At 37.3% G+C, this 24,593-nt stretch overlaps 1 protein-coding gene across 3 annotated transcripts in view; it reads right to left on the reverse strand.

Annotated features, from left to right (window-relative positions):
* The window catches only part of MYO16 (myosin XVI), a 385,095-nt gene that overhangs the window by 150,227 nt on the left and 210,275 nt on the right, over positions 1 to 24,593 (reverse strand). For all 3 annotated transcript variants that reach the window (XM_064504083.1, XM_026102455.2, XM_026102457.2), the window contains 4 exons: positions 23,954 to 24,081; positions 14,601 to 14,706; positions 11,449 to 11,566; positions 4,198 to 4,345 (listed from right to left, as the gene is read on the reverse strand). In XM_064504083.1, the coding sequence (XP_064360153.1) occupies positions 4,198 to 4,345; positions 11,449 to 11,566; positions 14,601 to 14,706; positions 23,954 to 24,081 (500 nt within the window). The remainder of the gene's footprint in view (positions 1 to 4,197; positions 4,346 to 11,448; positions 11,567 to 14,600; positions 14,707 to 23,953; positions 24,082 to 24,593) is intronic.

Genomic DNA, 24,593 nt, shown 5'->3' on the forward strand with positions numbered 1-24,593 from the left:
GGCTTTATATCTATAGCAGCTAGAAAACAAAGAAGCTGTCTCCTAAGTACACTGAATTGGGGAAAGTTTGGGTAAGTGGCCTCTCTCTGTCCTGAAAATCCTCATCTTGCATCCTTGTGTGTGAGGGAGATGCTTTCATCTCCAAAGCGGGGATCCATACGGATGATCGTAGAATAATAACTATTTCATATCACACTGTTAGAACTTATTAGAAAAGATGATGACTGAATGTAGAAAAAAAAATCAGACATGAAATGCTTTGCACTTCATGTGTCTGAAAAATATCTACTGGGCTCTTTCCTATAACATTCACTTTCCCTCACTGCATTCTCCAAGCCCTTTTTGACAACCAAACTTTATTATTTAGATTTGGGAATGATATTCTCAGTGATCAAGCAAAGAGGTCCTGATCAATTCAGATTTTAGTAAGCAATTCAATTACTTCACTGAAATTACTACTTTATACATGAAATTAATGGAAAATTTTCTTACTGCCAGTGAACAGGGTATCTGCACCAAAAAGCTGTAAAAGGAGATACACAATTTAGGCCAGTTCTGTGAACTGACCTATCTTTGCAGAAGAGTTACACTGCATCTAAAGGGCAGGAGAAACAGCACAGGCAGACAGAGCAAACACCGCAGTGCACATTGTTCTGTCGGAGGAAGGAAAGTATTACACACCCGGGAATAGCAGCCTGAAAACAAACACAAAATGCAATTCCCAACCACAGTCCAGCTTCTGCATGAATGTATGTGCATTTACATTTTCCCCAATTGAATGCTTGAAGTTTATTTTTGCATAATATAGCTTATATACAAACAGTATATTTCAAAGTATAAATGTAGGGTGAGAGAGTTCTGACATTACAAGGGGAGGACTAAAAAATGCCTATCCGTAAGCATCTTCTTGGTGTATTCAGACCACTGTATCACTTTGCCTAGGCTACCAAAAACCGTAACAGTACGATCAATTAGGATACCTAGCAAGCTTGTTTAAACTGAAAATGGTGACACTGAGTTGAACAAGTTGTCATACTCACCCTTATTTCTGAAACCATTTCCTATATCTAAGCAGTCTTAAGCTATGTTTCCAATGTCCATATACGAATACAATGACATGTTTTTCAATGGCAATACATTTGAATATCTGCATATACTTATGTATTGACATTTATATAAACTGTATATAAACTTATACAAAGACATTATGGTAGCTTTGAAATGTTAATGCTAATGTGAAGTAAATGGCCCAGAATAATAAAAGCAAGGCTTCCCACTTTTTCTGTCAGATTTTCCCCACATTTTTTCTTTTCTCTCTTTCTAATCTCTCTGGTCTCCTTTCTTCAACAGAGTTGAAGACCTTTACAAGCTCATCTTTCACCACTGTCACCCCTTTTTCAAGGCTTTCACTTTGGTTGCAAAATTCATCACTAAGGTAGTACATATTTTAACTATGAAGCTAAACTTCCCCTCTGCTTAGCCATGAAAACTGGTATTACCTTTCCATAATTCCTTCTACCCTTATCCATCATGATCCAAATGCAGATCCATTGGGAAACTTACTGATTCTGATCCCTCCCCACACAGATTTAATTACTCTAAGATCCAGGCTCAGCAGAAAGTGGTCAGCTGTTTGTCTTCATACGCTGCCCTAACAGTCATCATATTTGCAAGCACATGCCTTTAAGTTTCCAAGCTCAAGCTCCTCCCAGGATGGCATCAAGTACTGCAGAATTACAACCTACTGTCCTAGAGATTGGGGTGAAACCCCAGCTTTACTGAAATTCTCAGTGACTCCAGTGGGATGGAATTTCCCCTCTTCCTTATTTACATTAACTGTTAATCCAGGATTATAAACTGTTTAGCATGTGGGCAACCACCCACCTTTTATAACATCAAGCATACAATAACCGTAATTAACAATACTACTTTCTGACTTTTTAAATAAGGTATTTCTTTTTAAAATGAGAATAAAGTACCAATGCTGTGTCTCAGTTCTTATATGGCAATGCACTTAAGCAAGCAGAATGAAAAAATAGGTGTATCTTCTGATCTTAACATCCATTGCTTATTAAGACTGTTCAATTTAATGGTGCAATATTAAACAACTTAAAAAGGAACAGAAAACAGTTTCAAAAGGGCTGTTATCTAATTACATTTGCTATTAGAATCAAGTTTACACTTGTTTAAAGGAAACATGACAAATCCAATTATTGATCTTACCAGAATGATATGATCTCATGAAAATTTGTCTAAGCCAGAAATCATGAATTGATGACAGAGGCCAAATCCTGCCCTCCTGATTCGTGCATGTGTTTGATGTAGTAGAAATTCACCCCGTCAACTATTCAGTTCTATCAACAAACACCAATCTGGCCCACTGACCTATTACACTCGGAAGTTTAAAGAAAGTAATATTTGGCCCAAACTCTCTCTCAACAATATGAGATATAATCTAGTCTATGTAACCAAAGTAAAGGTTTACTGATACAAGCAACTTTATGCAAATGCTCAGCTATAAATTACTTCTAAAGCTTTGGCACTGCAGTATACAGACGTCTATGTAGAAACACTATTCTGTTCTTTTTGGAAGCTTATCAGATTTCAGATAAAGCTTTGTTCATGTGAATCTAATTATTCAGGCTTTTTCTAAGTTCTTTCCTGTTGGAGCTTCTCGCAAAGTGACTTCAAACTGTTTCATTTTCTGAATAAACTGAGTGATTCCAAACAACTTTTGTTAAAAGAGGAATAAATTAATAATCTGGAGCTCACAAGCCTTTTGGTCTTCAAAGCCTTCAAAGTATTTAAAATATAAAATTTAACTCTTTTTTCCCCTCTTTGAAGTGGGTCATTTTTAGTAAAGCAACTTAGCCTCAGGTTTCTTCAAAGTTAGTGCCTTATAATATTCTGTCTGGAACCGTGGCAAAATGTTTACATATCAGAAGTTTTAATAGCTTAAAATACTACCAAACACTACTCTAAAGATTTCATTTAAGAAATCGTAACCATCAGAATTAGGCAAACTGTTTCTGGCAGAAAATGAATACTGTATCTTTCTCTTTACAGGCCCCAAATCTAGAAGAAGTATTATTTTATTCAAATACTAGCCAGAAGACAGAAAAATTGACAAAAAAATCCATGGGAAAAGGTTCAGCTACAGAAGCCTCAAAATACTCATTTTAGATCATCGTAATTACTATTGGTCTTTTTGGAGTTATTCACTTTACTTACTATAAACTTGGTCAACTTATGAGAAAATCAGTAAGGCCAAAGAGGTCTCTCTCATTTCAGTTATATTTCCTAGGAATCACTAAAAGGCAAGTGATCTAATTCAGGAATGTGCTTTCCTTCCAAAAGAGTCTGAATTAATGAATTTTGACACACACTCCAAATTCCATTAAAAAACAAAAACTTTTTGTCAAATTAAACATTTGGAGTAGATTCAGCCTTAGGCACGCTACATTTAGGTGTATATGTACAGCTCTTTATATGTAGGCTCTTACAGTTGAGGGGGATGTAGTTAAAAAAAGTTCCTGAAGCTGCAAAAGCGGTTCAGTTCACGCTGATGTGCACATCTACACATGCATCTACAAGGACCTGATTAGGTCCTACACTTCACTGATGAAGGACTTGTCCTCCTTTGGTTGTGAATGGGAGCCAGAACAACCAGCTCACATGGAAACACACACAGACACATGTGTTGGGTGCTGAAATCTATCTTCAGTTTTAAGCATTCAAAAATTTATTTCTATTTTTCTTAATAATATGAAGTAAATATAAAACTGAAATTTCATTAGAATTAAATTTTATCAAAATCAATATATTCCAGGAGAAAAGTCTAATTTTAATGAAGCAGTCTTTCCTGAAGACAAAACATTTCATCAGAAAAAATGGACCAGATCTACTCTAGTCCACTGAAGATGAGAAAAAACCCCCCAAAGAACTAAGAAGTTTTCCTCCATTTTTTACTTTAATACAATAATGCTAACAGACATGAGAATGTGATTTTATTAAGAGAGTGCACATATTCTCCAGAATGAAATCCTTGTAAAAAGGAAATTAATGATAAATAACTTCAGAGGTCATTGAAAAGTTAGAACAGAAATATCAACTATCAGAGGAAGCACCTCAACTCCCAAGAGGCACTAAAATAAGCAAAATATTAATTCCACACTAAATATAAAGTTGTTCTCCTACCTGTGTGCAGACAAATTACTGAGGTACAGGGTGCACTTTTCTTCAGCAGACAGCCCATCCACCATCAAATAAAAAACATGAAAATTGCTCTGGTTGAGAGGTTGCAGAATGACACGAGACTTCTCCAACATGTATGTATAAATCCTAGCTGATTAAGAAATAAACAAACAAACAAATTCATCATTACACTGATTGCTCTAAACCGATTGCTCTATTTTAAACAATTTGCCATTGCAACACTGAAGAGACAATATGTTTCTTATACAATAATCTGAGGCAAGCATGACATCAAAAATATTACCATTCATCCTAGCACGGTTTTCTATATAAATCACATACAAAGCCCTGATTCCATTAAAATTCATGGCATAAATTTATTTCTATGAATTTTAAAGACAATGCTGGTGACTTATACCTCGTGGTTGTTTGAGGAACCTGCTGTTGTATTTGGCAACATTTACAAAGAGATCAACTATTAGTCATCTCACCTAACTTCAGCCATCTAAGAATTAGCATCTACTCTAAGCTCCCTCTTAATGAAAAGAGAAAGGTGCAAGAGAGGTTTAAGAGATCTTGGAAGAACGGCCTTTGGAATCATTTCCTCTTTCTCTGGTGGCTATAAGGAGAGCTCAGATCAGCCACACAGCTTCTAAATGGCTACATGTAAATGAGACAAATCCAGTGCAGAGTTGATCGTTAACAAGCTTACTGACTGGTGCTTGGGGAAACATGAGCATCTTAGAAGGGCTATGATGAGCATACCCAATGAAAAGCCATGAGAGTCAGCACATCTGGGAGGAAGGGGGAAGAGGAAGAACCTGCCTATGATTTGCCTATGGAAACATTGATTACAAGATCACACCCAGCAAGGTTTGAAGAAGGCCTGGCTACAAAAAACAGGGAAAATACAGCATCCCAAGATACATTCACCTGCTTCTCCAGATTATAGGCATTTTAGAGCTAAATGTGCAGCAGACGGACAGAGATTTGCTCATCTGGGTAGACCACTCTTCAGCCCTCCCGAGTATATGACACTACGCATTTCCAGATGCATCAAGCTAAAGATAGCAAGGGAATGCCTCACTGTAGCTAATGCTCAGGGTACTCCTTTGAGTGGGGACCTGACTCCAGGTCCCACTTACTCCATTTTTTTGCATACTTTATCCAATGATTGTTTAATGTAAAATAAAGCCTGGGGTGCAAGACCAGAATCAGGTCCATCCACACACAACTGAGCACCCCCACCACTAGAATGCAGTACATTCTTTTGCAGCTTTATGCTTTTAATTCTCTGCAATGTGGCAGAGCTTTCACAGGGTTTTAGCAACCATCCTTACCCTAGAAAAGATGTATCGAGTTTAGTGGTTAAAGCGCACTCTTCAGCAAAGGAGGAGATGTATTTTTGAATCCCTGTGACCAGAGGAGGATATTAAGCCAAGATTTCCCATGGTCTGGATGGCTATCAACTCAATTAAGGCTCCTTCTTTAAGAACCAGAAGTAGTTATTGAACATGCAGTGACACAAAACACTGGTACATGCATCCTGTAGTACAGTAAGTATGTTCTCTAAACACATACCATATTGAGATTCTCAAGCTTTTTTTAGATTTTTTTTCTTTTTTTGAAACAAACTGGGATGAAACGTAAAATTGCACTAAGTTATTCAGTGCAGTCAAAACTGTAGCATTTCTAGGCATATGCAGAAGTTCAACTTCAGACACCAGAGAGACTTGAAGTTTGAGGCCCAGCAGGAATTTAAGGACTTCTGAAGATGGGGACAGTTGAAAGAGTATTTTTAGAATCAGCTCTGGACTTTGGACATCTAAGTTTAAAGCTACTGCCCAATGCAACACTGAGCAAAGTTATGGAAGTTAGTTCTCAGCCTGCGACTGGTTATCAGAGGTATGGTAGCAGCACTATCCTGAACACTAGGATAGAAAGCTGAATGTGTGAGCTCCTGTCACCATGCAGGTGCCAATATCCATAGTAGCTCAATCTGAGCTGGCTTGGCTATCTCTATACCACCTATATTGGTCTGGAAAGTATATTTTAAAATCACCTAAGTTGTCTTTTATCTTCTGGAGAGTTGTAAGTCTCTGTCTATACTGTTAAATAAAATAGGGCCAGAGGCCTGTCTTTTGAAGTTACTTTAAGTTGTGTGTATGAAGGAACGTGACCTGTGAGGACAGTGCTGAAGGACATTACAGAATAGAGGGAAACCAAACAGGTAAATCTTGAACATAGTGCTTTAAGGATGGTCACAGGTGAGTGTTGTCCCTAAACGAAGTATGCACTGCCTCAGAAAGTGCTACTTGGCACAGTCCAAACCATGCCAGACACACACTAGTTAAGCAGTATGGATGATCAGTGTCACACTACACTACTCAGGGCCATTTTCTACTGTTTCTTTTATTTAGCAGCACAGGGGTGGCCTGACACATTCACTAATGTTCAAAATCGTGACTGGGGTTCTGGTTACAGAAGAGACAGCAGGACAGACACAGCAAAGTTGAATGGCTGACTTGCTGAACCAGTGAGACATGATCTGGCCCATTTATTCATCCTACAAAAAAAAAGACAGTGAATTGGCCACCTAACCCTGTGTTACTAAGGAAAAAAGAACTGTGCTGGAACTAAAACGGCATGCCTGGGAAACCATTAAGCTGGTACCATGTTTCCAACTCCAGCAACTGTTGCAGCAGAGTGTAACTTGAAGCAATGCAAAACCAGCCTCCCATGGCAGGACTGGTCCAGGCACACACTGTTGTGAGCATCAGTCATTACCCGGCTGCCATTCCAACAGGGTAAAACAGAATACATGAACCTGAGGGATGATTTCCATCCTTTATTGTGCTTGTAACTTACTTCTCACTAAAACTAACCTTGCTGTGAAATAATTTGAAAAAAAGAAAAAGCTATTACTAATCTTTCATAACCTTCTTGGGTGCAATGGCGTTCACTATGGCTGTCTTAATTATCACACAGGTGTTTTTAACATTCATTGAATAATAAAAAGAAGAAAAATGATACTGGAGGTCATCTGATTAATTAATACATTTAACTTCAGTGGGGCAGCACCACTTATTTAGATGACACAAACTAATTCAGCCCCTTTCAGCTACTTCAAGTCATCTACTTCAATAAGGCTAAATAGAGTTCATCTCAGTTAGCATGTCCAGCAATGGGAAGAGCTGTTAAGAACAGCCAGGTTTCTGATGAACAAGAATCAAACATACCATTGTCTTAATGGAGCTAAATTTATTCTGAGAGAGAACAATTACGGAAATATGACTTTTCTACAAAGTGAAATGCTACGTTCTGTAAACTGTGGGTGAAACACAAGGAAAAGATAATAGAGTTCCAAAGCAAAATCTGTCATTTTTGTGCAATGTTAACTGTGCCTATAGATGTGAGGAAATCTGAGCAAATGTAAGGAAAAAAATCCCTTTAATAGAACATTTGACCTGCTGGACAGCTACAAAGTCAGCAAGCAGACTCTGTACTGAAAGCGTGGCCAGTGGAATCTTTCCTCCAACAATGCATTCTTTGAAACGACATACCTTTCTCAAAAGCCTTGCTGTCTGAAACTCAGCTATTGATAAAGACAAAAGAACATTTGAAATTTCAGAGTTGAAACACTGTACAAAAATATATCAGAGAGTTTGTTAGCTGCAGTCTTTTTTATACCAAAAAAAAGCAACTCAAACTTGAAACTTTTTTTTTTAGTTGATTGAAAATGTTTATAATACACACAGGGGAAGATTCATTCTGCTGCTCTTTATAAATCAAGTTTGATTCTGCCATTTTAGTGTAACGTAACAAATTCAGGCTTTGTTTTTTAAAAAAAAGAGGAGTGAGAAAAGCAAGGCAGAAAACAGTGGAGAATAAGTTTGTCAGGACTGATTTTCTCTTGCTAACCTTTTCTTTTTCCGTCATTTGAGGAAACGGACTGAACTTTTACTTTTCATCTTAGGTCAGATGTCAACTTGCTCAGGAGACCATTTACCCTCTCCCAAATAAAAATAAAATGCACTAATTTTACTTCTGGAAATACACAAGCTTTCACTGCTATGCACTAGGCACGAAGCATCATCTACAAAGGATTATGATTTTTCGATAGAGGTCAAAGATCTGTAGGTGGGTGCTGTTAGGTGTGACTTTCTTCTAGAAAGTTAATGAAGTCGCCGGTCTGCAGTTTATTCTGTATTTGTGTTCATGTAACACTTTTTACTAGTTCCCACTGCCTTATCTTACCTAATCCCAGTGAACGATAACTTAACCTTGGTTATACCTTCTCCACCTATTTGACTGGACTATAACATGAAAGGTATCTGACCATTAAACCTTTTTTCACAGAAAATTCCCATTTGAACCCAACATTCATCAGAAAAGAGTCAGAGGAGGCACATGAAGTCTCTGCTGCTGTGCATACTGGCTTTTAGTATAGCCACATGCAAGGGCTCCATCCTTGTCTTCACAACTTTGTGGAAAAGCCTCAGTTTAGCAGAAAGACCAAATCAAGCCCAGAGATGAAAATTACAGGCAGTGTTTCTGTTCTTTGGGTATAGTGGGCTTTCTGCTATAAGAATAAAACTTAAGTGACAAAGAACACTTTCTGGGTGTAGGCAGAAAAGAACATCAGCACAAACAAAAGGGCTGTCACACACTTCACTGAATTCCACTTAAAATGCAAGGAATGCTAACTTGAACTTTCCCTCTGTAATAAAAAGGTACATGTGTAATCTGCACGCATCTTCCTTAGTAAATTGTTTTGCATCTGCCCCCTTAAGCTCTTTCTGTTAAAGAGTTTAAACAGCCTAAACCTTTTGTTGGAGGCAGTCTAGTATCACTTGAATTTTTATTTACAAATCAGACATATTTAGCCCAGTTTGCATAAATGAGTTATAAAGTCATGTCTCAGCAGAATCAGGTGCTCTGCATATTTACACTGTTCATTCATGTTTAAATAGTGCAAGACAAAGTAAATACTGCTGCAAATGATCTTTCACATAGATATACAGAATCATTGAGTGGGATTTAAACTGGAGCCAAAGACAACGTGCCTGATTCTTTTCTCATTTATAGTGGTGTAAATCAGGGACAATTTCACTCAGAAGTGCTGTTTAGCCATGGCCTTGAAAAGGTAACATTGATAATGCAAACAAATAACATGAACAAGTACAACATTACAACTACTTATAACAACATAAAAATCACTTCTTTGCTCTATTGTGGCTTCTGACTTTTGACTGCATATTGTGGAACTTTTGGCTACCTTATATTTAGTAAGAGTAATTGATTCAAATCCTAAATAATTGGGGAATGGGAGGGCATGCAAACTAGTGGTTTGTATTTTTTAATGGGCTTGGCCCACTCCTCAATTTTGTCATTTTATACCTGTGTTTTCAAAGTGATAGAAGCACAGCATTTGTGTTACAGAACACTGACATCGGGCTTGGTTAAATGGGTCTACATTTACATCAGTAACAAACAAGGGCCGTGAATTAAACTGACAAGTCTGAGTAAAGCTCCTTGAAACATCAGGTCCCTGCAACCTCAAGCAATGCACTCAAAAATAGTGGAAACATTCGACCTTAATGGTTCTGTGCTTCAGTTCCTCATCTGTAAATGGAGTGACACAACCCTAAGCCAGAAGTACTGTGAAATCAAAACCATTTATGTGTCTGAAGCACTCAGACACTTAAAGATATTGATGAACACTTGAGAATTCTACAGGAAAATTATCATTCTGTTTTCAGAGCAGGATATACAATAAAATGTGATCAAGCCACACACAGACCAAAGAAGAGAAAAAAAATTTAGCAGCTGATCACTGAGGCAATGCATTGCATTCTCTGCACTGAAGTAAGCTGGGGTGGTATGGAAAAAGGACATTATTAAATTTCTGTGCACAAGACAACCAAAGAGTATCTCAGACAACTTCAGCATTTACTAATGTTTATATGCTTAACTTTTCAATGTGCCATTTGCATCTGTTTGTGTTTGTGCAATGTGTGTAACAGAGTGAGACAGAAAGTACACGTGTCATCTAAGTGTCGTAACTCCACTGACTCTACTTAAATATATATAATACATAAGATTATTAAAATGTTAGTTCTAGAGATTGCACTTAATTTTACAAACTCAATTCAAAATCTATTCTAGTCCATTCTGATGTTTAGATCAATTTTATTATATTCCTCCTGAAATACTCAAGAATGAAAAAAACATGCTTCATACTTTTTAATTTTACATTTTCTTCACAAGTATTCTACATTTATTGTAATACAAAACAGAAAAAAAATTGGTATTGATTTCCCACACAGTGATATTTTCACCGTTTTGGCAAAAGCAACTATCTTATTTGACAGGGTATGGTGAACTCCCTAGAGAACTATAATTGCCTCATGAAATAATGGAAAGGCTATACTTAGGAAACTCCTCTGAAAGGATAAACCTATTTTTTAATGTTAAAAAATGGGTAGTTTTGTAAATGTTTAGCCAATACAAACTAATTTATTCAGATCAAAAATGTATTTCACCACACAGCTCTGCCATCCAGGAGAAACAGCGCAAGTAGAAAACTACACCTGTGTACAATTACTTCTGCATTCACCATTAGCGCAGAATAATTTTATGATGGCCTATAGGGACCAGAAATGAAAGTGCTCCAATTCCAATTCACCAATTCCACACCAGCCTGAAAGAGCATCAGCGTGATTCCTACTGCCTTCAGAGGAAGCTCAAAGCTGTAGATAGTAACTTCTGGTTTGGGTATTACGGAGCATACTTGGCTTTTCTTTGCACCAAACAGATGAGTTTACCACTTGTTTAAGACATACTTAAAATACCCAGTACAACATTAGTTACAAATGCAAATAGTAATTCCTTCGTGGCTTTTATTTCACAGTAAAGCAATATGCAGCTGTCATACTTTGTTAATCTCAGACATAAAAGGAAATACGATTTCCTGGGAAATATGAGTCAGCTGTTGTTCAACGTTTACTTGTGTTTCTCTGCCATCTAGTGGTTACACAAGGCACATCTCTCCTTTTTAATATCGTGCACTACTCTTGACAAGCAATGAACTTGTCACCTGCATTTAATCATGCTACTCTGTTCCTTCTGCACTCCACAAAAACCCTGTGCCTCTCTGCCATACTTCAACCCCCATTTTTGTCTGTGTGTATGGCACACTGGGACCCGGATCTCCTAGTCATGGCGATATCATAATAAAATCATTAGACTTACCTCCAGCTACTGTTTTCTTCTTCTCACAAAATTGCAGCTCAAAATATTTGATAAAACAGCTGGTCAAATCATTCAGGGGTGTCTTAGCATGTCCAAAGGCCTCCAAAATACAGTTTACCTGCAATAAAATGGTAAATGAGAAAGAAAATAAATAGGAAGATATTTCAACAGTTGTCAGGTTTGGGGTCAATAATCATAAAAAAAAAGACTGTTAGCTTTGAATTTAACAAATTCCTTGAATTTTTTTACATATATCAAAATTAAAATAAGATAGCTGAACAGAAAGAAAAAAAGTGTTGTCACAATAGTTGAAGTTGTAAATGAAAGTGGAAAGATAATGGCTTGACCTTGAGCTATGCCCTTACAGGTAGTATGGATACAGGTGACTGGAGTCATATGCCCATAGCTGGCATGACAGACAAAAAGATTAGGATTTTTGAAGCTAGCTAGGCTGGTAAAGTGCCAGTCAGTTGATAATAACAACCAAGCGAAGGAATTCGCAAGCTTTACGTGATGCTGTAAGTGAACTATAAAAAACAAAGTAGGCCTAAATTACTGGTTTCAAAGAGAATTACTTAGCATCATACTAGTATAAAAGTGAGAAAAATCAGATTCAACTTTTTTTTCTGGCATTCCACTATTAATGCATTTCCGTGTTTCATGTTCATGGCCAGATTATTTTTAAAATAGTATTTTCAAAGCACTAAACGCATTAAAATGTATTAAATGTGTAAGATTTATTCCAAGTTATTCTCTGTATTTAGTTCTTTCTGTATATAATTAGTTTCTTACTTTGTGTTTGCATCCTGAGAAATTGATTGCAAAGTGGCTCCAATATACTACTGCTCTGTAAAAAAGCGATTTGTTGGATGAACATAATTTATATAAACCACGGCTGTGGGAGGTAGGAGGAAAGAGGGCTGCAGAGTGGCACAGATTATAAATGATTCTAGACACAGAAGGTCTAAAAATCAGACCCTCCAAAGTTACAAACCAAATTAGCTATTTGTGCAGTAGGTGGCAGCAGAAAACTAGTCAGTCTATTTCTGGTTCCGCTTCAGTAGCACAGCACTGGCTGTATTTGCTCAAACTAGGCTAATTCAGCATTTGTTTTGTCCAGCACAGTTTTATTAACTTTAATGGTGCTATGCAGAACTGCAGCAGGAATGAATACGGGTCATCATGTTCATTAGAGCACCTTAAAAGGCAACTAAAAGAGAAATTCCACTTGCTTCCCCATGGGTGAGATCTGCTATATCTAGTTTAGCTATCTGAAGTCAGAAATCCCATCTAAGCTAGTTACAAGGGATCTTTCTATAATCAAGACAACTAATTTTTCTTAGTGTGTGATTCTCTTCTACCTCCATTGACTCAGAATCATTGACATGTATGTTAAGTCTACACTATTAAACTAAACAGGACCAGGTACCACACTCTAACCTGTATGATAAGTGGCATGATGAGGTTCACATTCATGCATTTAACAACTCTTTTGCAGAATGGAGTGATCATACCACTGTGAATGGTCCCTGGCACATACTGTCCTCTGAACTTTGGCCAGATATCTGTAGCTATGACCCCTGTGTTTGTAATAAACTAGAAGTGTATTGTCCCTATATAACAGCATTACTGCAACATTAAGCTTCATAATTTAAATCAGAAAAAGTGAAAAATTAACAACAGTATCCTCAACACTGTTGCACGAAAATTGGATTATACATGTCAACTTAGGAGCATCATCAATGAATCAGATCACACTGCGAAAAACACTTCAATGTGGCAATTTATGACTGCATGAAGTAAGGCAAAGCTGAAGCTTATTCAAGTGTAGTGTTTTCACTGTCATCAGGCTTCTTTTAGTAAGTTTTCAAAAAACACAAATGTTTTCTAAAATCCACACAAAATCCATAGGGCTTCTATTTCCTTATCAGCTGGAATGTATAAAATATGAATCAGTAAATCTATAGCTTTTCCCACATTCCAATAGTCCTGATTTGTAGGTAATATGTTTGTGTCAGCTGTACTTCTGACACTATTTTATCATCTTTATGGGTTGATTCATGCATAATTCAGGGATAAAGCAGTGTGTTTTGAATGATGCATGTGACATTGTCAAATGTTATTAAAGCAAACACAATGAACAAGACTCTAGAGTTTTATTGGATATCATGCATCTGGCAAGTTAAGGCTGCAAAAAAGAGTATCTTGGGTTTACTCTAAGTGCTGTACATAAAGGACACCAGAGTGGGTGAAAGAGTTTAAATATTTTTTAAGTATGAAACTCAGAACTTGGTGACAACATTATAGACTGTGTTAAAACATTCCACGTAAATTTGTCTCTGAGCTAAAAGATCAGATGAGAAGTTTCAGCAGAAAAGGCAATTTTTGGGGAAAAATCTGAATTGGCAATCTAGAGTTCTGCGTAACCTAGAACATGAGTCTGAACCTGCACAGTAGTGTTAAAGCTGTAACCATAAAACACGACTGAGTTGCAATGTTCTGTCAAATGAAAACTTTACATTTATAATTTATCAGCATGGGGACAAATTCATCCGAAACATGAAGCAGGTTCTCATGATTTTGTGACATGCACTGCACAGAATATAGTTCTGTTTTGAGAATTTGATACTTCAACAACTATTCAGTAACTCTTTTGCCTATTTCATAAATATTTAGTACACAAAGACTGGGCCATATAACTTCGTTCAGTCTTTGCAGTTCTCCTGGGTATAACTTTCTAATTTCTGTCTTACATACTATTACTTCAGATACCTCAGGACTCCTTTTAATAGCCAGAGAAGCACCATCACAACCAGATATAAACTTCTTTACTTACTGCAGGCTATTAGTACATATTTAAATGACAGTACCATATCACACAAATATTTCCTATTCACTGAAACATAGCTTTTAAAAATTACTGATAAATACAAAAACAAAACTGGCTGCCACTTTTTCACATCCATGTGAGCTTCATCCTGCTCACGTTCAGGTCACTGCAGGGAAAGAAACCTTTGACTTGAATGGTGAAAATAAACCCTTTATGAACTTCCACATAGCAAATACCTTTTTCCTTGCAGTTCAAATGTCTTTGTTTAATCAACAGGCCAGATTTTCACCTTGTTCTAATCAGTGCTCAGAGTGTTACTCACATGTTTTATCTTGGTATCAAAGGTGTTTCTGCTGGAGCTGGCTCGGCAAGTGAGGTGCTTCACTATCTGTTTGCAGGCTTCGGTCTTTCCAGAACCACTTTCTCCGCTGCAAGATGACAGGCAAGAAGGAGAGAGGGGAATCATTGCTATATCACAGTTGATATTTTATGTTATTTATACTCTCTGCTACCTCTCTTGGAACGGATGTAACGTATCTCAGGCAAACTTCCATTTCAAATAATGGAAGGTTTATGGACGGCAAATAATAAAGAACAGAACATTGGAGACAGACTGGCCAACTGTCCATGTTCATGGGAGCTATCAGAGCTGTTGCGTTGTACTGTCTTGTAAAACAAGCCAAGCCAACCAAACCTGAAGCTCTCAACCATTTTGAAGGTATTTATAGCAAAGCTTTTATCTCTTCCTTTATCTCCTGTCCAACAAAGGAGTCTGCTTACACTGAAACTGCCTTGTTCTCTTTGCAGATGGGGAAGTATTACTGTGGTAATGACAGGAGTCAGAAGGAAATAAAAAATGTAGAAAATAATAGGAAAAGGTAGAGGAAATAAAAGAGGAAAGGAACAGGAAGGAAAAGACAAAGATATCTGAGAGTTAGCTGGCACCGAACATTGTGTTATGCAGGCAAACTGCTCAGTAAAAAGGCTGCAGAGATTTTGCAAGCTGCCCAGTCTCTGCAGTGCAATATACTCTGACTTCAGAGATGATGAATCCTGTTTCATTTCATTCCTTTCACATGATGTGGAATAAATATTCCAAAGAATGCGAACCTCTGAGAGGAGGAATGAACAAAGAAAACAAGGTAACAGGCAATATGAACAACAAAGGTGGGAGGAAACAACAGAAAAGTGGAAGAATGGGGGGAGGGAAGGGAACTCAGTGGTGCAATTTAAGCACGGAGAAGGAAGGAAAAGAGACAAAGGAGTTGAAAAGGACAAAGTTAGTGAAGCCTGATTAAGAAATTCATGTAAGAATTTCCAACATGAATTGTAAGAAATTCTTTTCTTTACAGACAACTGAACCAGACAAAATGTAATTTGATGCTTCTCCTTCATCTGCTCAGTCAAACTTAAAAAGCTGTTTCTACAATAGTATGGCCACGCTAGATGGTCAGTTGTTACCCACCAAATACAGTAGTTTATGAAAATGGGGGGGGGGGGGGGCAGTGGCCATGGACACTGCCATATTTACTCAAATCTCACATGAAAAGAGGAAACAATTAAACAGAGGAAGAAACAAAAGATGGAAGGGAAAAAAGAGGTCTTGATACTCACACAGGAATGGGATCTCTGCACCATTTATTCTCATTCAGTTATTAAGGGACACACACGCAGCTCTGGTGAATATCACAGTTGTTGACTGTTGGCTAGTCTTAGGTGACAAGACAGGTATCTTTACCATATGTGACATGTCAAACTGCTTCTGCCTGTATCCTCCTTGTTTCTGTAACCAGCTGGAGTCTGACCCTGGACTGCTGGCATCAGTAGGAGGTTTGTAGTGTAAGATTGAGAAAGCTTGCAACACAGATGCATGTTACACAAAGACCCCAAACAACAGGTCACCAGGACATATTTAAACCAGGGCTTAGAAAGAAAGAAATTATGTAAAGACAAGAAGGTCACTGTCACAGCTAATGTGAGAATAGCGTCTCTATGGAATTGACGAGTTACTCCGTAAGTACACTATCCCATGCTCAGATCTCCAGCTTCTGGCTTCCTAAAACATTTCTTGTTGAAAGTCAGATGATACTTGAGGTCACCCTCTAAAATGTGTGTGCCCTTCTGTTCTCTTAACCATGACTTCACTCTCCCAAGCTAATTGTATGCTGAATCTGTTCTTAAGAAGTGACATTAGCCTTCTGCCTTTCTAACAGCTGTGCCAGATCTCCTATCCTTTTTGCTAACAGGATCGCTAACAGGAAAAGAAAAGAGTGAAAGAATGGTATTAGTCCTGTGATACTCCTCCCCTAGAGATACTTCATACCTTGCAAATTACAAACTACAGATCTTAGGCTCTTCTTATGCAGAAGGTCAGTGAACTGTTGATAGTTTTGGATCTGTCAAGAGGTTGCAGCCCCCCTCCTATTACGCACTTACACTGCCAGTCCATTGACACCAGCGTGTCAGACGAAGAAACAATTTTGTCCCTCCACAGCATACTTAATCCTAAATCACAGCTGCAACCCGCTATTGCTATACTACAAGTTATCAAGAAGATTAGTAGCAGTGGTGCTTCTGTTATTTCAGCTATTTAGGAAACAACTAGAGTAGTTTGAGAAGCTTGGAGCTCAGCACGTGCTGATGGGACAGTCTGTGCAGGCGGCCTGGCTGTTCCCTTCCAGAGTGGCCGCGGTCGGCATTGCACCCTCTTCTTCTTAGTGGGGCTGCCAGCTGGCACAAAGCCTGTGGGGACACCACGGCGCCAAGACCTCCGCGGCTGAAAGCTGCCAACGTTTCAGAACGTACCGGGAGGAGGGGGACTTAGAGGTGGGCAGATAAACCATAGTATAAAAGTAGGTTACTTAGGAAGCCAGGCTGAAACAGCCAGAAAACCATAACCTCCAGGCAAAATTTTACAAACAAATTCCTGCATGTACTGAAAAAGCACGTTTTGCTTACCCTAGATTTCTGCATATTAGCCAGGTTTGTCTAAATCTGTGTGAATTCAGATAGTTTCCTTAACTGGATCATTTTTGTTTGGTCAAATGTCAGTTCTGCTATAACCTAAATCCTAGCAATCATCTGCTGGCGAATAGCATGACAACATGTCATAAAACAAGTAAGAAGGCATGTACCTGTCACTTCAGATTGTATAAGTGAGGGGGGTTTATTGACTTTATTTCAGTTTCAATTCTGAAAAAAGGTACCACCTTCATAAGGGCAGGAACACCTTACAAAACAAACAAAAAAGACTAAACTTGCAGTACTTGAATCATAACCGGAAATGCTGGAAAAATTAGAATTTGCTTATGTAAGACTTCTACCAGCGTTAAAGCAAGACTCAGATCAGCATAGATATGCATGCTGTTTTGTACGAGCTTCTGAAACTCATCTTCTACTGTACCACCCTCAAATGTGTACATTATTAATCCAAACACCCACTCTGATAGTAAGATATAGCTAGGGAAGACAGAGTGAGTTTACGAGCTTTTTGGAGGCCAGGATCATTCCTTCCTTCTCGGTTTGCACACTGCCTAAGCAAGACACTGGGTCTTGCTCCATGACTGGGATTGCTAGATTTGAAATGATTTTAAAATTTTAAGATTTAGATTTTAAATGTAAAAGAACGCATTTTGTATCAGCAGTAGTGATATTTGTAAATGAACAACCTGTTACATTAGTGGGAAATTATATTTCTAAAGTAAACTAAACTGGAAAGTGTATTTCTAAATGATTTTCAACTACAAATAGGACACCTAAATCTATAATTATACTGCAGTAGCCCATCACAGTTATAACACACTGAGTTATCATTTAAAAATTACAGATTATTAACTTGAATTGAATTCACGTGGTGATGCTAAACTGAGGAAAGAAAAGGCTGTCAAGGCCTTTCGCTTTAAGAGAAGAGGGCTTCTCTTCATTCCAGATTATTGGGCTTATAAATGTGGTTTATATCACAATAAAACCATTGGATATTGACATTTCTGGCTGTTAAAATGTACACAGTTACAGCAATTCATTTGATATATTTATTTGCTTTTTTTTTTAATCGCCAAATTAGTCATCGGTGTCCCATAAACCATTGGTTTGATCGACTAAGGATGCTTAGCTCTTAACAAGCCTATAAACCACGTTTAAGCTTTCTAGACAGCTCTCACTTATCTTGTCAGTGCTTAATGCATTCTCATATCCTGAACAGCATGGAGGGAAAATCCATTTAGAAGCAAGTTAATTATGGCAGAGAAAAGCCTGTTTATTAGCTATTTAAGATTATAACATAATGCTATTTTATTATATAACTTTCATACAAAGTTTATACCAGGTGGTGTTATGCATACATGAATGATGGTGGTTTACTATAGATTAAAAATGATAGTGAACAAGAGGTAGGATATTCTTTCTTCAAAGTTTTGGCCAAATACTTTTTGTTGCAAAACACTGGATTTCAGTGAGCAAGTACTTGATCAGATGTAGGGTGAATAAATTGACTAGATCAAATATAACCAACAAAATACAAGCAAAATTTTCTCATACCAACAGTAACTCCATAGAAGAAATTAAGAGCAAATCTTCAGATGAAAACAATCATATTAAAATAAAGCAAGAAAAGACAAGGAGGGTGGAGAGACAAAGACTGGTCCAGGTCATCCTGACAGCTTTAGATAAATTGCTTTTTTTTTTCCTTTTTTTTCCCGTAGCACAGATATGATAGGATGTTTAGGAGAGAAGACTCACAAAGAAAACTAAAAAAAATCAATAGTTATGTTTAAATAAAATAGTAATAAGTTTATATTAAATCTGAAAATGAAAACACAGCTTTATACAGTTTGAACAGGACCTTACAAAGCTTCTACAAAATAAAGTGCCTGAACATTGTTTGAAATTTTAGAAGTCTAAAGCTCAGTCTGGATACTGTACTCTGATTTGCTCTTGGCCTTAAACCTTCTCTAACGATAAGCACAGTCCTAAGGTGATCTGATAGATTCTGCGAGTTCTATATGTTTTGAGTAGATGGGAACACTTTAATTTCTACAGTGTCTTCAGGCACAGGAAATGGAGAGTCCATATTAGGTGATGACACTACAGAAGGGAGGATCTTTCTCTATCTGGTGCAAGCCCGTGCTGTTTTTACAAATGGTAAGTAGCTTGGCACTCTGAGAACAGCCATACTCATGACAGAAGTGCTGATTTTTTTATTTGATTGACCTTTGTGCACAGGGAGAAGCCACAGTAGATTTCAAGCTACAAACGCCTTCCCTGGGATCACAACACAGGAGCTTCTCATTGCCAAATGTCTGTTGTTTATTCCCAGAGAGAAAGTGGTGTCTCTGCTTCTGTATGTTTAATTACTATCATTATTAGAGTCATTTGACTGGAGTCAGAAGACTCCAGCCATGCATGTGCTGGCCAATGATACAACATAGAAATAGTCTGACCCTGAGGAGCTTCCAGTTGAAACATATGACTGGACACAAGCAGATGCAAAAAGAAATCCAATAAAAACAAACAAACAAAAATCAGATGGAAGGTGTATGAGAGAGAGAGAAGACAATGAGTAGTATTGTATACAATAAGCATAGATTTTGGTGCAGAAATATCTAATTTCTGGATTCCAGTCAGGCTTGAGTATGAAATAAATAGTACTGTAAAGCTCTGTCCTGCCAGAAAATACAAACTTCTGAGCGCGTGTGCGTGCGCACACACACACACAGGGTATTCAAGCAGGACTTTAAGGCCAGAAAGTAGAGCCTGGTAGTTCAGTAACGGTTTCAGGACCGTAACTTTGGACTTAGGTGGCTAAGTTCCAACTCTCAAAACTTCAGGTGTCTTCACCTCTTTTCATTATTCTCTCTTGGGAAAATGCAGAAGGCAAAAATCACTATTTAGACTAAGAAAAAGAAGTACCGTTAAGAGCTACACTGCATGCATAATTCATTAGCAACGGTATGTGTCCAACAGAAGAGTAATTCATGAATCATTAGTAATGGCCACTAAATTCATGGGAAGTTTCATCTTGCAATTAAGCTTTGGCAGAGAAAAAAAGGTTGAACTGAAAAACATTGCTAACAGAAAATAAACATTATCTCCACAAATTAAGCAAGCTGCCATGCTTGATGAAGATGATAGGATTAATATGAATAAAGGTACATTTTCTGATATGATCTCCAGTCTTTTTGAAATGATAGTAGGTAGGTTTCAAAATATAACACAAGCCTTCTGTAAAGAAATTACTGTTTTTAGAATAACAAACTCAAACTCTTTAGGAGGAATTCAGAAGAGAGATATATACTGTCATCACTTGGTTCTTCTGTGGCAATTAACAGTTAAATTAGATATGTTTTGAGAATTGCACATGAAAAGTAAAATATTAATTGTGGTATGGCACTAATTTTTACTGCTCTATATCATACATGCACACCAAAACAGTAGCCTCTTCTCATACTAAAAGCTATTATAATAAAACTAAAGCATACTTACTTTTATAAATTCTACTAGCAAAATATTTACTTATACTATAAAGTTTTATTATATATACTTAAAAGTAAAGTAGACTTAAAAATGAATAGAGATTGGGGGGATGAAGGGTTATTCTATAATTGCATCATCTTTCACTTACTAATGAGTACAGTTACACTTTTGTACTCTCAGTGTCCAATTTCAAGAGAGCCTGTGTGCCAAAACAAAGTATCTTATAGGTACTGAGGGAACTCTGTCTTGGAATTAGTACATACACATAGGGATGATCCACTTTCACTCAATTTACTACTAACAAAACCAGACAAAGCCAGCACCCTTCTGATAAAATGTGGCTATTTTCCTACATGGCATCCTGATGCTGCTCATTGTTAGAGCTCTGACTTGGACAGAGTCTCAGGCCACCACTTTGATCTTACAGTAGCAGTAAAAATTCTCTGGGTGACTTGAGTATGGGTATTCCAGGAACTATTTAGGTCAAGCCAAAACCACCACCAAAAACACTGGGCCCTGCTATTCCCGCTCTAGAAACTTATTTCACCTTCATGTGAATTTGGTTTGGAAACTGATTCAGGTTAAAGCAATGTCTCCCCCCCCACACACACGCACACATTATTCCCCTTGGGTAATTTGGACCTGGGAGCATTTCCCCAGTCCACATCACCACCTGAATGTTTGTGTCAATACAACGGACGGTGTGGAAATAAAGAAATGGGCAGCCAAAGGTAGGAGAAGGGCAGGACCACTCCAACTGGCTGAATGCTATGCCACAGGCCTTCAGGGCCAGAAAGTGTGCCCTGGTCCATACTACTTTTTAGCACAGAAACATCCAAGGAACCATTCCACACAGTGGTAGAACCACCTTCTCTTGCTGATAAATAATGTGATTTTACAGCTGAAATACGGAGAACAGAGAAATCCATTCTGATCACACACACAAGTTCATCTGCACATATATACACACACACACACTCAGGTGATAGCAAGGGGGTAGAGGAATATGCCTACAGTCATGGATATTTTTCAAATTATTATTTTTTGTCAGAAAAACAATGTAAATTTCCTTTATCACCTTTACTTTCCAGATATTCATTATTTAGATCCTACCGATGGACTAATAATGAGAATATCCATCAGTCGCATAAAGTGAAACCCTGACTTTTACACACACAACCATTTTTAGAATCTTTTTAGGAACTTCTGAAAGATCTCTGTTTCTCTCTGTTTTCTCAGTTAGTGCTAGCAAAGAAAGGTACTCACAAAAACCTGTGATTCTGTTAAGTGGCAGCTATACTTATCTCCTATTCCAAATTACCAGATTCATTCCATTCAGCTTCCATTTTCATATTAACCTTTAGAGCTAATTAAAATCCATGCAAAAGAATACCTTACAACTGTAAATGTGTGGATTGCCTTGATGTGATACACAAATGTCTGGCCAAGCACTGATGCCATCAGCAGAACACCCTCCTGTCACATTCTCCATCAGGTCACGGATTTATAATAAGCTCCAGTGGGCTGGGCAGGGATCAAGAGTGTGATTCTTAGCACTTGCCTCGCCAGCCTGATATAAAATTATTGCCAGCATCCATTCCCTAGTATCAAACCCATTTACTATTGAATATTACTATTGAATAGACTACTCTTTGTGTATTACCATACAATCCTTAATTTAGCAGTTAGCCTTTTTCCGAAGTGCGAATAAATACTATTTTCTCCTTCATCTCTCTCTACACTTACAGGCAACCTCACAAAGATATTAATCAATCAGCTATGTCCCGAAAGAATAAGAAGAGAAAGCTCCTACTTTGAAGAAAATGTTGAACATGGTGCATAAGGAAATTTCTTATTTTTATCAAAATTAACTCTTTCAATTGAATGAGAGCTAATGTTTATGAGGAAAGAATATGAACATACAGTAATGATTTCCTGATATTGCTTGTACTTCCACTTAAATGTCATTGCTCACCAGATAATTAAGTAACATCTCATTCTGATTAGGTTATAGAAAAGTTAACAATTGGTTTCAACTAATCAACAGTCAATTCTCTACATAATCAATTTAAAGACTGCAAACTTCTTTTAAAGCAAACATTTAATTACAATATTCAGATATATTTGAAGACTTTATATACAGAACTTCAAATGGTCAAAGGAGTCTGTACCCACATAAACAGAATGCAATAAAAAGATATACATATGATTGGATTTATGTGTTCATCTTAACTCTTGTAACTCCACAACAGTATGATCAGCTGCTTTTGTTTATTTCAGTATCATATTTTCTCCCTTTTCACAGCATTCAAGTCACCTATAATTAGAGGCAGATCAAGAACAACTACCAGTTTTCTCAAATGGATCACCATTTTATTCCTGGCCAAAGAGAAATCAAAGTTTTTTTGTTTTGTTTTTTTCCCGTCTCCTATGCAGTGCAGCGAACTCTTGCCAATTTTTCAGCCAACAGCAGTAGTGATACTGATAAGACTGAGCAACAAGCTTCCTTGAGCAACTACATCGAGTTCGCCAGACTCTGCTTTCAGGCACATGAAGGGAGAAAAGGGAGGGCAGCAGATTATTAGATTTGGGGGATCAAAAATTCCCAAATGAATCAGAAGTTTCCTCATTATTACGTTGGCACAGTCGGATGAAATTCTACTTCACTGCAGTTTTCTAACAAACACATTTATTCACCATCTTGAATGTATTTGTCACTGCAACAACACAGTGAATTAAGGAAGTGGATTAACTGCATTTTAAGGATGGAAAACTGAATTACAACAGCTCACAGTCACACAAACATACGAGGCAGAGTGGTAACTCCAGCCTAGGTGCCCCAGCTCAGAGGCTTGTGACTTAATCAAGGACTTCCCATTTTCATTTTCATTTGATTCTAATTCTAATCCTGTTCCATGTAAAATAAGCAAACACACAGGAGTCTGGGATTCTTTTTCATTAACTCTTTCTTTCTAATTAAATACAAGTAGATGGAGTGGCAATTCCCCAAGAAAATTTATGAACTTGAGATGTAATTAAACCTTTTGCAGTTTCATTTTGCTCTAACATATGAGACAGAGATCAGTACACAGAAAGAAATCAGTCAGAGGAAAAAATAAATTGGAAATCTTAACTGCTGAGTCCTGGGGGAAACAACTGAAAGGCAAGAGTTATAAATTAGTTAATAGAAAGACAGATTTTCACCTGAGGATAAAGCACTGGGGACGCTGCTCCTGGAATAGCATGTGGAAAGCTCTTTCAGCACAGGAAAATATATGTGGGGGAAGCGATGAACACAGTTTTCCAGAGTTGCTTAAATAAAGTTGGATGACCTGAAAATTGTTGAAAATTAAGATGATCAATACATTTCAAACTAGTTGTTTCACACCCTAATTCTGGGTCTTCTGTAAAGCGCTCTGAGCATTATGAAGAGAACTTCTGTATGTATAAAAATGGTACCTTTAAACTACCTGTGAAGAGTTGAATTTAGCGAAAACAGAGCTGTAAGCACAGAAGTTCTAATTAAGACACAAAATTAAATGTCACCAAAGAACTCAATAATAGTGGTTTGTGGATTAAATAAAATAAAAGCTAAGTTACTTTTGTTTATACCTCAAGAATATAACTTTTCAATGTCTTGACTTTAAAATCTTACAAAGTAAAACATGACCACCAATGAAAAGTTAAAATAGAAATCAACAGCCTTAAGTTAATTAAGCTATTACATGGCAGAGCAGTCTTCCACAAATATTCTCTGCACAGTATAGAACAATTTCTGTAATATACATAGATGGCAACATACAGTATCCTTAATCCTTAAGCATGGATAAAAGCAATTATCTGT

The sequence above is a fragment of the Dromaius novaehollandiae genome, chromosome 1, assembly GCF_036370855.1.
Source record: "Dromaius novaehollandiae isolate bDroNov1 chromosome 1, bDroNov1.hap1, whole genome shotgun sequence".
Lineage (NCBI taxonomy): Eukaryota > Metazoa > Chordata > Aves > Casuariiformes > Dromaiidae > Dromaius > Dromaius novaehollandiae.